Source organism: Pollicipes pollicipes, unplaced genomic scaffold, assembly GCF_011947565.3.
Source record: "Pollicipes pollicipes isolate AB1234 unplaced genomic scaffold, Ppol_2.1 Scaffold_7261;HRSCAF=8764_pilon_pilon_pilon, whole genome shotgun sequence".
In the NCBI taxonomy this organism is placed as follows: Eukaryota; Metazoa; Arthropoda; class Thecostraca; order Pollicipedomorpha; family Pollicipedidae; genus Pollicipes; species Pollicipes pollicipes.
Genome location: NW_023597054.1, coordinates 19,073,136 through 19,087,328, shown reverse-complemented (window position 1 = coordinate 19,087,328; position 14,193 = coordinate 19,073,136). Strand labels below are relative to the sequence as shown.

Below are 14,193 nucleotides of genomic sequence, written 5' to 3'. Positions count from 1 at the left end.
CGTCTCGGAGAACACCTTGGAGAGATTGGTGACCAGTAGATTGTAACCTCCACTGGCACTAGAAAATTGGTAAAGGACATCACCAAGCCCCTGCCATGCACGCCATGGAATGGCATGAGAGCTGGACATCTGAAAAAAGGACACAAATGAAAGGGCACAACTCTGTGATAGGCACTGTTGAGAGACTTGCCATTTTGGTTTTCCAGCTACTGCAAATGCATGACCATAAATTGGACAATGTCCATTACCTGATGTCTGAAAAACTGATGCTGGGAACATGGTATGATCATAAATTAGGTTGTGTTATGATAGTTCTACAATGCATACTAGTCATACAATGAATACAACATAAATACTATATAGTTGTATAATGAATATAACACTACTAAAACATACAAGATAAGCAAATAGACACATCTGGGAATAAGCTCAGATCTGATGTAGCACATTCATTTGACCACAGCTGTGGAACTATTGACCTTAACATTCTTTCACTTTAAAAACTATCACCTCCAACATCATTCTGGCTGCTGAAAATATTTTGGTAATACAGTACTTTGGTTATTTGTTCATGCACCCTGTTATCTATATCTAACCTCATCAGTTCCGCTATTCAGTGTGTGCACTTTAAGAAAAATATTCTTAGAATCAATATCTATTAAGATATTGCAATTTTGTGTATTGTGCCTATGACTGCCTCCCATTGCACTGTTCTTATGCCATTATTGGTCATTGGTTGTGGTAATCCTTATTTATCAAATGTTATGCCTAAGTCCTTTACAGCTACCAACAAAATCAAACCATTATGTCCATGGTAGCAAAAAATTGCAACAAATAGCAAGATCACAACATCTAAAAACAAAAAGTGCAAAAGATTGTATACTACCATTTGGCTTCAGCCCATCCCTCCAATCTTTGATAAGAAAATAACCCAAAACTATAAAGAAACACATTTTTGGCATCCTTTAAAACATATTTTATTGGGTTTCATTGCCCAGCCACCCTTGGAGTAAAAAGCTTAGATGTACAATCAGATTATCAGCCCTTTCTTCCGGATTTCAGGTTTGACAAAAATCACCCGCAGCCCGGCCCCACATTCTGCACCAAACTAACTGCCTTCCCGCCATTAAAATTCACATGTCACATTTCGCTACTCAATGGAAACAAAGGATAATAATCTGTGCACTTTGGTGCTCGAACGCCCGCGCTTCTACGAAGAAGTTTTACTTTTAATAGGACAACACCGTTACATTCACCCTCCCGCCGCGTCCCGCCCCACCTCGGAACTCAATTTGTATGGCCCAAGTCGGGCTGATGTCAGTCACAGTACATTCGCATCATTCGCGCGGTGTTTGTCTTTGAATCGTGGAGTATTTTCGAATTTGACAACCGAAATGAAACGTAGAGCTTGGCCCTATTTACTTAGAGTATCATGACTTCTCAGCCATGGCTTTCATTTCTCAAAATATGAGGCTATCCTCATTTTCATCTCTATCTGTAGTTTTCCCCGTAGTTTTATTGCTATTTCACTGAATGATTCATCTTTAATATAGTCCCTGATTTTCGATAACCATGGTAACAGGTTGACCATATCTAAACAAACGACAACCGTGACATTCTTTGCGGGCATGGAGCGATGGATTTGTGTCCAGCATATCTATTTCATTGTGCCTTTTCTTAAAGTTTTAAAGAGCAATGGTCCCAGTTCATTTGTGCAGTAGACAGACTATCAACATAATTCAGCCAAATGGAAGATAAACTGAGGGTCGCTTCTGACCTCCTCGGTGACGAGTCGGACCATGGGACACCTAAAGAGGGGGTTTTTGCCGCTATGGATCAAGTACATGTGCTGATCTCATCGACTCCGGAAGCAGCTGTTGCTAAATGTAAGTGGCTGCTGTATTGTTGGACTGGAGAGGTATGCTTCATTGTGATGTGGTTCACATAATGCATCATTTAAAAAAACATTTATCAAGTGGATTTTGGAGCACAGAAGGCCTAGCAAAAGTCAGAATGCCAAGAAAGCTTAATAGCAAAATTTTGTATTGTGCTTGCACTACATATTTGAAACTCCACTTGATGTGAGAAGTAGGTTGAACCATATAAATGTCTAGGTGATCCTCAAGGTACTGTTTGAAAGATGGCCCATATGTAGGTCACAGTACACTGAGATGCTATGTTCCGACACTCCAGCCCCATACCTTTCCATTTGTGCATTCCATACTCCCTGCATTCCACATGTGGTTCCATATTTGGTGCTTGAAGGTTTAAGAATGCCTCTGTATTTGATTGAGTGGACCTGTTACCATGGAGTGGACCTGTTAACATGTTCTGCCACTACCGGCCTCAACTGGCGTTATTCTGACCTGGTGCCTTCAGGCCTGGTATCCTCTGAGATGGTGCTGTTACTGGCATCAGAAGACAACCGAGTGTGCAAAGCTGCCATCAGCATCATCACCAGCATGGTGAAGCATGTGGGCGAGCAGATCAAGGTCACGCTTTGTGACCAGGAACGCTTCCTGGAGCTGCTCGACGAGTTGGTATACAAGCTGTCGACAGTCAGCGACGTACAGTGCGCATGGTGGGTCTCCATACCCCTGAAAATATCAGTCTGCTGGCGCATGTTGGGGTAGGGGTCTGTATCCATATTCCATGTCCTCATAGATATATTCAAAGTGAGACCCAGAAAGGCACCTCAATCGACGTCCATTTAATATCCATAAAGAGCAAGGCAACCTCTTGCTAGCGGCAATGACACCTCCATACCTCGCGACGTATTCCAACAAAGACTGTGTTGGCAGCTCGATTGTGCGTCTTCTGATGTCAATGATCGAACGCGACGAAGATGTACTCGACGTTTTCTGCCACAACTACCGTGGTATCCGACCTGTGCTGAAGAGGTGGCAGGGCGATGGCTTTGACCTCTTGCTCAAGAAGTTCGGTGACGCCGTGACGTCAGGTACGGTGTGGCCAAACGCCGTGTGTATCGAGTAATTTGTTGAATGCTGGCATAACAATCTGAATCCGGTAATGCTTGCATGCGCTTGCGGAATATAACGGCGAAATGCCTCTGCTTTAAGGAGGACTACATCAGCTGTGTTCATATAGCTCTCTGCAGGAAACTAAACCCTTGCACCCAAATTAACATGCCTAATTTAGTTGCAGGTTGCATTTTGTCAAGTGTTTATATTGTCCAGTTCGCCAACCAATAAACGACACCTGCTCCGTTCATGGTTCCGCAAAAAAATGCCACTCCATCTCTCCTGCAATTGTACCACTCCGTACGTCTCCCCGCCCGCTGGCTAGTGTTGGCAGTGCCTCCCCCCGCAGGCGACCTGGCGCTAGCCGAGTCCGAGCACAGACGGCGCGCCGCCACCGCCATCCAGGCGCTGTACCGGGGCCACCTGCTGCGGCGGCGACTGGCGCGCGCCACCGGCACCATAGCGCGCCTCCAATGCCGGATCAGGTGAGCCGGCCACGGTGCACCGCCGCCACAGCTGTGTCGACGCTGGCTCCTCCGCCTGGGTGTGAAAGCTTGTGAGCTTGGGTGGGTTGTTTCCGACTCTGGAGAACGGGGCGGCTGCTTCGGCGCTCAGACTATCGCCCGACCGAGGCCCGTTTGGGAAAGCGTTGCGGCCGACGGCAAGCGATAGCTCGCCAGAGCCGCTCGTGAGGCTGCGCTGGCGACCGACTGGCTGTGTCGCGCTGCAGGTGGCGACGCGGCCGTGCCGCCCGCCAAAAGCTGGTCAAGTCGCGCGAGGAATGGGCGGCGTTTCGAGGCGCTCTGGAGCGGCAGCAGCAGCGGCGCCAGCACACTGAGAGGGTGCTGCAGAACGTGTCTGACATCAGCGCTGGTGAGCAGCTGAACCCCCTCCCTCGTGAGATGCCGTAACTGATGACGCTGTTGCGCTGTGGGCGCCTATTGTATGATCGCTTTTGGCGGACTAGGCTCAGGCCTGTCCCAACAGCGGGCGTATTCAATGCCAGAGAGAATGCCAGAACAGCGTGATAAGAATATTTGCTGTCCCCACGTCGGAGGCATAGCATCCTGCTTTGGCATGTAATATAAGCAATGTACTACGATGCATCGCGACCCGTTTCAGAAAAAGTCCCGGCCTACCTCCGAGACCGCCGGAGGACGGCAGCCGCGCGGATCCAGACCTACTGGCGCGCGTACCGAGTCCGCCGACAGATGGCAGCGTGGCGCGAGGACAGGCAGCGCCAGCGGGCGGCGGTGACCGTGCAGCGGTGGTGGCGCCACTGTCTAATCCGGCTGCGGGCCGGCGCCGCGCAGGGCCCGCTCTTCCAGTTGACGGAGGAAGACATGGAGAAGTACCAGCGGCAGATTGACAGGTGTGAGGTTGGAATGGGCATAGCTGTAAAATTTGCCGTTCGGTTCGTTGCTTTTAGGGGACATATCCGAGAATTGCGAGAGCTGCAACAATGGGCGCAGGACCGATTACCACACTGAAACGTCACAAAACGTGATGCGGTTGGCAGTTTCACCGCGTGCAACCCACACTGAACCACCACCTGTACTATGCTGTCACACGGCCGCGCGGCTTCGGGCGCCGGTGCACGTCGCGGCCGCCTGGCTCGAGCTCCGCCGCTGTTGCAGCTCGCTGGAGACGGCAGAGCTGGCGGCGCGGCCGGCGGGCGGACCGGACCGCGCCGCGCTGGAGCGGCAGCTCGCCGAGTCACAGGCGCTGTTCGGCCGGGCGGCGAGCCGGCTGGCCTCGGACGCCGCCTGCCGACGCCGCTGCCGCTCGCTGCTGGCGCAGACGCAGGCCATCTGCACACTGCTGGAGGCGCCGGCCGGCGAGCGGTCACCGGTTGATTTCTGGTGCCCGTCACACCAGCTGGCGGCACGCGCGCGGCACCTGCACCGGCGCGCCGTGGCCCACGCCGCCGCGCCCTGGTGGCGCCGGCTAGATGACTTCGAGGACGGGTACTGACGGTTGTCTGATGAGGGGTGCCCGTGTGGAACGGGCGGAAACAGTGCGTCGGCGATTATAGAGGCGTCTCCAGCCCGTTCCAGTGTTTGATTGGTCGCATGCATGGATTGGCCAGCTTAACTGGCACCTGCGGTTTGATTTGGGCTGCGAAGTGATCACCGTTTAATACATATCCATCGCAAGGAAACATCACATGGAACGCACGAATATATTAGTCGGTACGATTTTGCGTGGTGCTGCCGATATATGCATAGGACTGGCCAGAATCCTGTGGTTTCCATTTACGCCGCTACATTCACGAATACGATACATGGAACTAAGCTATGTACTGCTACCAACACCGGGTAAGTTTGACCTCCCATAGAACTAGCCTCAAAACACGTGGCTGCCTCTATCCAAACAAGAACATTGACCGTGAGATTACACAAGGACTAACGTTCAGGTAAACATATTGTATCACGTTAAACGACTGAAGCCAGGCAAATACGACCCCAACGTAGGTAAGTACGAATACACACATTAGCGTTACCAGAATGACGCTCAGGCTAACTACGTAAAGTAAAGGACAAATCAGATCGATACCATCACCAGAAGCACAACAACTAGCCGGGGTCCGCGGTCATTTCCGTGTGGTCGCCGGTGCCATCCAGGGCCCGCTCAGCCACTAGTCTTCGCTGTCCGCCTCCTTCAGCAGAATCTCGAAGCTGAATGGTATGAAGAGGTATCCCTCGCCACTGTAGAACTTGGACTGAAACTCGACCCTGAGGGGAAGGGGGAGGGGGCGGGTCAGCACAGCGGGACTCTGTGCGGCCCGGTCGTGCGGGACAGTCCCCGCGCGACGCTCGGGCGTCCGACCCGGACCATTCGGCACGGACGCAAACGAGCAAACCTCTCCGCCGCGTCGCAGTCACAGACACGGCCTGGGCACTGGCCATCAGTTGGAGCGTCGGTGCCCGGCTGGCGCACGGTCGCGGCGCGGCAAACACTGCCGATAAGAACACTAGCGGCATTGGCCAGTGCAGCCGTTGTCCCGAACCGAGAGTGCATTACGTTGCTAACCAATGGAATCGTTTTCTTCGTTTCGACGGCACCATCGTGATATCGCTTACCGAGTCGTGACAACACACCAGATCCATGGCTGTGCGCACAGCTCTCCAGGAAAATGAGTCTCCGGCTATCGGACACTCACCAATGCAGGCGGAGTGTGTGCAGGAAGGCCGACAAGCCCTCCATCACGATCAGGATGCTGACTGTCAGGGCGGCCCAGGCGGCGAAGATGATGTACAGCAGGATGCCACCCCAGTACTCCTGCGTCAGGCTCAGGCCCCTGACCAGAACCATTGTCCACAGCACCTCCGACAGCTCTGTAAATGAGACGCAAGGGCGTTGGTGGGTGTGCTGACTTGCGTCGCAGGCAGAGGAGTAGCTGCGCATATCGGTCGTAAGCTTGATCCATGTGGAAAGACCTATCCTTTACCTAAACTATAATTTGCTGGTCACCGGTCTTCATATTTCATCGCCAATGCCTACCTCCTTTTCTTAGTTATATTAATCTGAGTTATATTAAAGGTGTAATGCCCTTCCCTTCAAGTATGTTGCGCAACAGTCCAGGACATTTTACAAAGTGCAAAGCGAGCACGAGCTGGGACCAGATGCTGGCTGACATGTGATGGTCCCTAGGCCAGACCCAGAGCGCTGGGATTTTCAAGAGCAAGGGACGGGGAGGCAGAGAGGGAGGAGGGAGCTCAGATAGTATTGGGAAGCCTCGCTGTTCACTTCACTTCTTCACTTTGCTCAGGCGTACAAAAAAGACATCCTTATCTGCAGGCCAGATGACACTTATTATCATTTGGCCTACTTAATCGCTTCTAATATAGAAACAGCATGACTGACCACAGAACATGTGATCCATCCAACCAGCCCCCTGACATTGTCACCAAAAATCAAAGGATAGCCCATAGGCGTTGTATGACCATGGCAAGTCGAGGCGCCTTAAAACCCCAACACTCAACCACAAAGGAGCCCAGATTCTAGCTAATGATGCCATATCTGGTCCACAGCAGCAACACCGAAGCCAAGCGCAGTACTCACGGGAGTGCGCCAGCGAGAGAGCCCAGAGTCGCAGGTAGGAGGCCGTGTGCGACACGGAGCCCAGCACGTACTCCACGGTGTGGATGGCCTGGTGGATGCAGATCTCGCTGAACTCTTCGTCGTCGCTGTGTCCGCCGCCGCCGCCGCCACCGGCCGTCGGCGCCGCCACGTCACCGTTCGTCGCCGGCAGCTGGCTGCGCGCCGCGTTCCTGCGCTGCCAGAAGATGAGCGCCGGCTTGGCGATCAGCATCCACGGGATGCAGAGGACGCCGATCAAGAGCAGGAAGTATTGGAAGCCCTTCTGGCCGTCGAACAGGTAGCCGTCGCAGTACTCCTCGCCCAGTCCGCTGCCCTTGGAGTCCGCGTTCATGTCCTTGAGCAGGAACATGTTGATAAAGATGAGCAGCAGCGAGGGGGCGCAGTGCGTGCCGTAGCGGATCTCTTCCGGAGTGGTCGGGTTGAAGGGGGCGCTGTACATGATCCACTTGAGCAGGCAGAGCATGCACAGCCAGCCGAACAAGCAGAGCAGGAACAGCACCTGCGGCAGGAACATGGTGACGATGTCCGAAAACTTGCGGAAGTACCTGCCGGCAGAGAGGAGGGAGAGCGTCAGTCGTCAGCAGCAGGATGCGACACCGGCTTTAACGGCGAGCGGCACCGCGACGCGACGTCAGTTCGCCGGCGCAACTGCCGCCCGCGGCGTCGCTTCGGCATTCACATCGCACCGAAACACTCGATGGTCGACCAGCCGAGGCATGCGCATGGGCTTACATGTAACACCGCCCACAGCAAACACGATCGTTCCCATCCGAGCGCCGCCGCAGATGCGGCCAAAGCGCGCCGCGCCCGCCCGCCAGCACTCGCCGGTAGTTGTAGACGGACAGGATGACGCCGAAAAGCATCTGCGCCACGCCGAGCAGCACGGAGATCTTCATCTTGAACGCATTCTGGTAGGTGACGCGGTTCGAGGCCACCTGCCAGACGGGGTCGAAACCGAAGCCGTACGGCACGCCGTAGTAGCAGGTTGCGTTCTCCGGCGGCAGCAGCAGCGTCTCCGAGTCCGAATGCTCGATCTCTTCCACACGGAAGCAGTTGCGCCAGGACGAGCCCAACACGTTCACCGACTTGGAGAAGATGTCGTTGTAGATGAAGCCCGTGTATATGGAGAAGAGGCCCATCAGCAGGATGATGTAACGGCCGCCGAAGAAGATGGACGCAATCTGCAAAAAAACAGTCACATGGCGTCAGATGATCCCACACATGGCCAGCGACTTCGCTAATTAAAGGGCAAGACATACGGGTGGTCAGCGAGCAGTCTGATTGGATAGTCACAAATCTAACTCAGTCAGAAGGCAACATCGTATTGCACACATCAGCCTTTCTATCTGCATCAAACACTGTTGGCTACAATCAGTTCAGTAATGATTGATATTTCTCCGTTCCAGTTGGTTGCATACGATCAATGTATAAAAATTCAAAGACTGCATGAGTGGTGTTTCGCGGCACTCACACATTATCGACGAGTGATATGCAAAGCGTCACTGCACTGGCAACACACCTCATTGTCGATCTTTTTGGCGGCCAGCGGCTTCTCCTTCCAGACCATCCAGCCAGCCATCAGCGCCATGATGATGCCGTGGCCGAAGTCGCCGAACATCACGCCGAACAGGAACGGGAACGTGATGATGGTGTACGGAGCTGCCGGGCAAGCACCGTCAGACGGTCAAGGCCTGCCCAGCCATGCATCCCTTAACCGCGCCAGCGGTGCGGTTAAGGGATGACGCGTTGTAACAACAACGATGGCGTGTTTTAATTCTGCCACAAATAGTGATTCATACGGTGATTCAAGTGTAACACACGGATGCGAACTAATGCAGTCTTGCAGACCCGTATGTCATGACGTCTAATTGATATAACGTTTTCATCGCATGTTCATTGTGATACTCTCCGAGACAATCCCATCCTGGTATTTCCCCTCCGGCAGCACTCCTCCCCATCCACCAACCGCACCGCGGCGCGCGCCTGCTCACCGGGGTTCATTTCGCGGTACGAAGCGACGCCGTACGCGTCCACCAGGTCCTGGAAGCCCTGAGTGAACTTGTTGGTGCGGTTGTATGTGGGCGGCGCCTCTCTGGTCTGGATGCTGTTGAGCACGGGACTGACGGAGGAGCCGGAGCGCTCCGAGCCCCGCCGCAGCGCCAGCTGGATCGTCTCCGTGTCGGCCGCCGGCACCCAGCACTCAGCGATCAGACACTTCTGCGTCACGTCCAGGTTGAACCAGTTGAGCGTATGATAGATGGCCTTGATCTTGCGCACCTTCACGAACCATGTGCGGATGTTCTTGGCGGCGGCCACCAGCACGCGGTGGCGGTGGTCCTGGGTCTGGGCCAGCACCTGGGGCGGCGCGGCACGCAGGTTGCCGTCAGTACGGCTCATCCGGGGGGAAGGGGGGGGGGGGGGGGTGAGCGAGCGGTCGACTCACTCGATTGTCCAGAGCCCAGCTAGCTTTTGATTCGTACAATGCCGTTAGGGCGATAGTAGCTTTGCATCAGGACCCGCCATTAATTCACACTCGTCAAAAATCATGGAAACATTACCATACCAAAGCCACATCTGAACTCATCACACGCTGCGCAAGCCACACCCGACGTGCGGCCTTATTGCACGCTGATGCCCTAAAGCAAATACGCCTCGGCATCGCACGATCCGTCCGCCCGGCCACAAGCTCGAGCGCACGCCGCACTCTGGCCGGCTCTGACCGTGTTGAGGTCCTCGATGCGCGTCATCACGCCCATCTTCATCTCGCGCCGCTCGGGCGGCGTCTCCGGACACGGGTAGAGCGTGGCGCGGAAGCCCTCGCAGATCTTCTTCACGCGCGTCTTCAGCTGCTCGCCTTGGAAGAAGATGATGAACACCGACTTGTAGACTTGGTCGCCCTGCGTGGCAAAGGAATGTTCGTGAAATATTTGACTCTTCATCCACGGTAGCGAAGTTCCGCGCCCCACCTTCGCACATGCTCCACAGATTTACGAAGTACTTGGAATCAACGGTCGCGCGGTTCGGTTAGGCTTCCGAATTCGGCTGTGCTTCGGTTCCCGTAGCTTCGCTGGGAAAAGAGACGTTGATGAAAAGAAGAGACGTTGACGACGGCGTTGATGCTGGAAGCGTTGCCATCCACAACATAACATTCATCCGTGCCTAAACAACACGAGGAGGATCTCGGCTGACATATGCAGCCTGCTATCACTCACCGTCCATGAGAGTTGGCTCGAATCACTTCCGACACCTTACACACTCACCGAGACGGGATCCTCGAGCGCGGCCTCGATCTGCGCCTGGCGCACGAACACGTTGCCGCGGCAGGCCCGCCACAGCATGCGCTCGAAGCCGGGCATCCGCTCGCGCTGGATCACGCCGGCCACGAAGCTGCGGGCGCCGGGCGGCCCCGTCACGTCGGCACACAGGGCACGGCCACGCGCGGGAGTCCCGACACGGGCACATGGACACAGTCGGGCTGTGGCAAGAAACGGTGGTCCCCCCGCGGCCGCCAGGGTCCTGCGTGATGATCCGGGCTTTAGGGCACGCCGACTAACCTCGTCATATTGCGCCCCGAGGGTCCTACACAGAGGCCTGAGACCATGCGCGGTGTCCGCCGTTCCCAACAACGCGCGGCTGGACAGGGACGTAGCGGCGAGATTGGGGGGGACGGACATTTTCTACGGCAGTGCACGCGGAGCTCAAAGTTACAGGTCCAATCCCGAGATGGTCGAAACTTTACGTTGGAAAGCGAAGCGTTCGATTAGCGGCATCGATCGCACTGGTTCTGCTCATTTTGACACCCACGGTAGGAGACATTTCCTTTAGCCTGGTAATGCCATGGTGTTCTTCCCCCTTCCCCTTCCCAACACCGTCGGCACCGAGACGAATAAACCGAGGGTCGTACGGGCTAGTACACATGTCACACTACACTGCACCCACAAGTGCAACATGGGGACGGGCGCACAGCTATTACCAGTGCAAAACGGTAGTTACGTGTTCTCGTTCGTCCCCAAATTTGGGATTACGTACTGCGATCCCACTGCGAAAAATCGTCCCAAGCCCCAGCTTTCACAAACATCGGCTAGATCCGCAAGAACCCAAAGAGCAGTGCATCAACTGCATCAAATGAATGCGTCGGTGCATCAATTGAATGAGCTGAATCACAGCAGTGTGTAAGCAGGAAGTTCGAAGTTCTGTCTTAATATGGTTCTTCCATACAGACAGGTTGATCAGTGTAGATCAAAGCAGATAGAAAGCATACGTCATTCGTGCACAGAAACAACGGGAAAGCTCCCGCCTGCGATGCAAACCATGCGGTGTGTGATCGATCTCGACTTGTGTGAAGCGTGGAACCCAAGACCGAACCGTAGCCAAAGGCAATGATAACCAAAAGAGCAAGATGCTCAAGACATAAGGCAGCCAATAACCAGCATGAGTCCAACAGTAATTCCTCTGATAAAAACGTACTCAAGTGCACGACGTATTTCGGCATAATGGTCTTCAAACAAAATATATGTTCGTGAAATCGGCCAAAGAAAAACAACATCGAACACATATGTGGGAAATGATCGATCTCTACGCTTTGCAGAACGGCACGCCGGAACGCCCTAAAAGTGGACGTCCACCGTCCACCATTGCTATGGAAACTATGCTTTCATACGGTTTCGAAATAGCAACTTGAGCGCAACCGGCTAACTCGGCTACACCATGCAGCTAGCTTAAAGTAGTCATCTCCTCTGGTTACTGACATTGCACAGTAGTCTCACAAACGCCTCAAACCGAACGAATCCATGGCTTGCGCACGAAGACCGTCTATGCACCTACCCGTCTATGCACACTGCACTCCTTATGGTAACCAACACATTGTCTGTTTTCCTCATCGTCAGGAATCCGACAGTTCTCCATCCCTGCGACGCCATTTCGCCAAGATTTTGGACTGGTTTCAGCGCGCACTCTTCGGTCCTTTTGGTTGTTAGAAACGTTTACGTTTTCCATGCTAATCGAATGGAGCACGTGAAATCGTACCGAAACTGTAATGTCGTATGTTAAGTCCTCCGGAGCAAACCATTTGCATGCAAATATGTAAGTTTATACAGCATACAAAGAATTGTGCTTCCTGCTGCTAAAAACGCATTAATATGCCAACTGTTATTGCAAAACTTTGGCTTCTTAGAAATGCGCAGGCCAGGCAGGGAAGCTCTAGCTGATTTTTCACCGTACAGAGGTAGGGCCTGCTCAGGCTGCGGCCTCGCTCGTGATTCATTCTGACGCGTAACCTGAATATTGCACGATGACTAGGACAACACACGAAAAACGGCATGGAGCTAAGAAAGTAGTATGGCAGTAAACAACAGGGTAGCAAAACATACTGGGCACAACGGATGGCAACTCAACAAGTCAACAGTTTCGACGTCAAAATCAGCCAACAAGTGGGAAGAGCACGCCACAGGGACGTGTGAGATTGACAGACAGGGCGGCATGCTGAAAGCCTACAAAATCCAGCGCGTTCCACGAACCTCAAAGCTTAAATCGTGGAAGCGTTGGAAACCCATCCACAGCCGACAGACGGGCACTGACTAGCGTATAATTGCCACGGGCTGCATCTCCGTCACCTTACTTATTCTAAGGACCATCCTGGCGCCACAGCGAACATAACTCTGCCTTCAGTCGTCTTCACCAAATGTATGGCTGTCATTGAGGAGACCGATCTACAAGGACCCACGTCAGCAACACCGTCTGGATACCGATCAGCCGGTGTACATCGGTTCGCTGCGACCCCCCCCCCCTCCCCCCTCCCCTTCCAGGCGCTTTTGGACACGCACATACTAACACCGTTGCTGTTCGCATTTCCGCCCCCGGTCGCCTTACCAACGGACGACCGCCCAATCTTACATCAGTCCGGCCCGCCGGGCTCGAAGCGACCGATCAATCTCCACTGGTCACGGGACCGCGTCATGACCAGCGACTTGGCTTTCTGTGTTACCGCTTGACTTCCGACTTATCTCCTTGTTCCACGCTTTCTGATCGATGCGCAAGCCGCGGCCCCACACCACTCCCACCGCTGCCGCATGAGCAGTTACAAACCGGGTCGCTCCCGCCGGGCAGAGGCTGGGGCGGCGCACGCACCTGAGCTGCTTGGACGGCGACGCCTTGCCCACCTCGTCGTTGGAAAGCAGCGCCTGCTGAATGCCCTCCTGCACATACTGGCCCTCCTTCTGTGCGCCGGCGACAGAGGGGGAGTCAGCCCGGCCGACGGGGGCAGGGCGTCGTACGAGACGCGTGCCAGAGGGAACGGGGACCGGGACGGGGTGAGGACGGCAGGGGGCAGGGCGGGCGCGGAGTGAAGGTCAGCAGGCCGCCACCGTTGCGCCAGGCCCATCACCGTCGTTAGTGTCCCTCCGCTCGTCCGGCACGCGCCCGCTCCCATGCAGCGTACCTCCACCGGGGCGGCGACAGCGGCCGCTGCGCCCAGCGCGCGGCCCACTCACCCGAGCTTCAGCGCCTGGCCCGGCTGGTGCATGGCCTCGTCGCCCAGCAGGTGGGCGTTCTCGTCGTCCCTGTTGGCTTCTGACATCTGGTGGGTAACATAGTGATACTGAGGGCCCTGAGATGGAGAGAGGCGCGCAGTCACACCGTCTGACGAGGGCCCCGTCGCGCCGCGCCGCACCGCACCGCCGGCCGTCCGCCCGGCTGGCTCCGGCGGCCCCCCGCCCGGACCGGGTGTGCCGTTAGCCGTGGTTCGGTCCGGACGCCGGGCACCACCAGCGCCAGCACAGGCGCCACGAGGCCAGCTGGGCGGGACGCGAGCGGGCGACAAAACAAAACAGGCAGATGCAACTCAACAACCAAGCAAGACGAGTCTACGTCCAGGTGCCAGGCAGGCATGCAGACCGCATTGGCCCTAAAGATTAGAGAGCGCTCCTCCACCCAGCTTGTGGGTTATGGGTCGGCGGCAGAGGACTCAGTTGGGATAGGAACAAAGCGTTGACTGGCGAACATAACGAACGGACAAAAATACGAAAGTGGCAGCTAGTAAAGTGAAATGATCCCAAAGAAATTGCACTGAAGCAAGGTTGCAGCGATAGGCCCACGTCAGATTTTTTCTTTG

At 54.7% G+C, this 14,193-nt stretch overlaps 1 protein-coding gene across 1 annotated transcript; it reads right to left on the bottom strand.

The window, feature by feature from the left end:
- Positions 1 to 5,149: 5,149 nt before the first annotated feature.
- On the bottom strand, positions 5,150 to 13,698 carry LOC119113135 (V-type proton ATPase 116 kDa subunit a1). The gene is made up of 9 exons (XM_037237484.1): positions 13,574 to 13,698; positions 10,346 to 10,472; positions 9,806 to 9,982; positions 9,077 to 9,440; positions 8,605 to 8,744; positions 7,911 to 8,266; positions 7,047 to 7,630; positions 6,145 to 6,319; positions 5,150 to 5,716 (listed from the first exon to the last, which is right to left on the bottom strand). Exons 1-9 carry the CDS (start codon positions 13,657 to 13,659, stop codon positions 5,620 to 5,622), a joined length of 2,106 nt encoding a protein of 701 aa, XP_037093379.1. The 5' UTR covers positions 13,660 to 13,698; the 3' UTR covers positions 5,150 to 5,619.
- Positions 13,699 to 14,193: the final 495 nt, after the last annotated feature.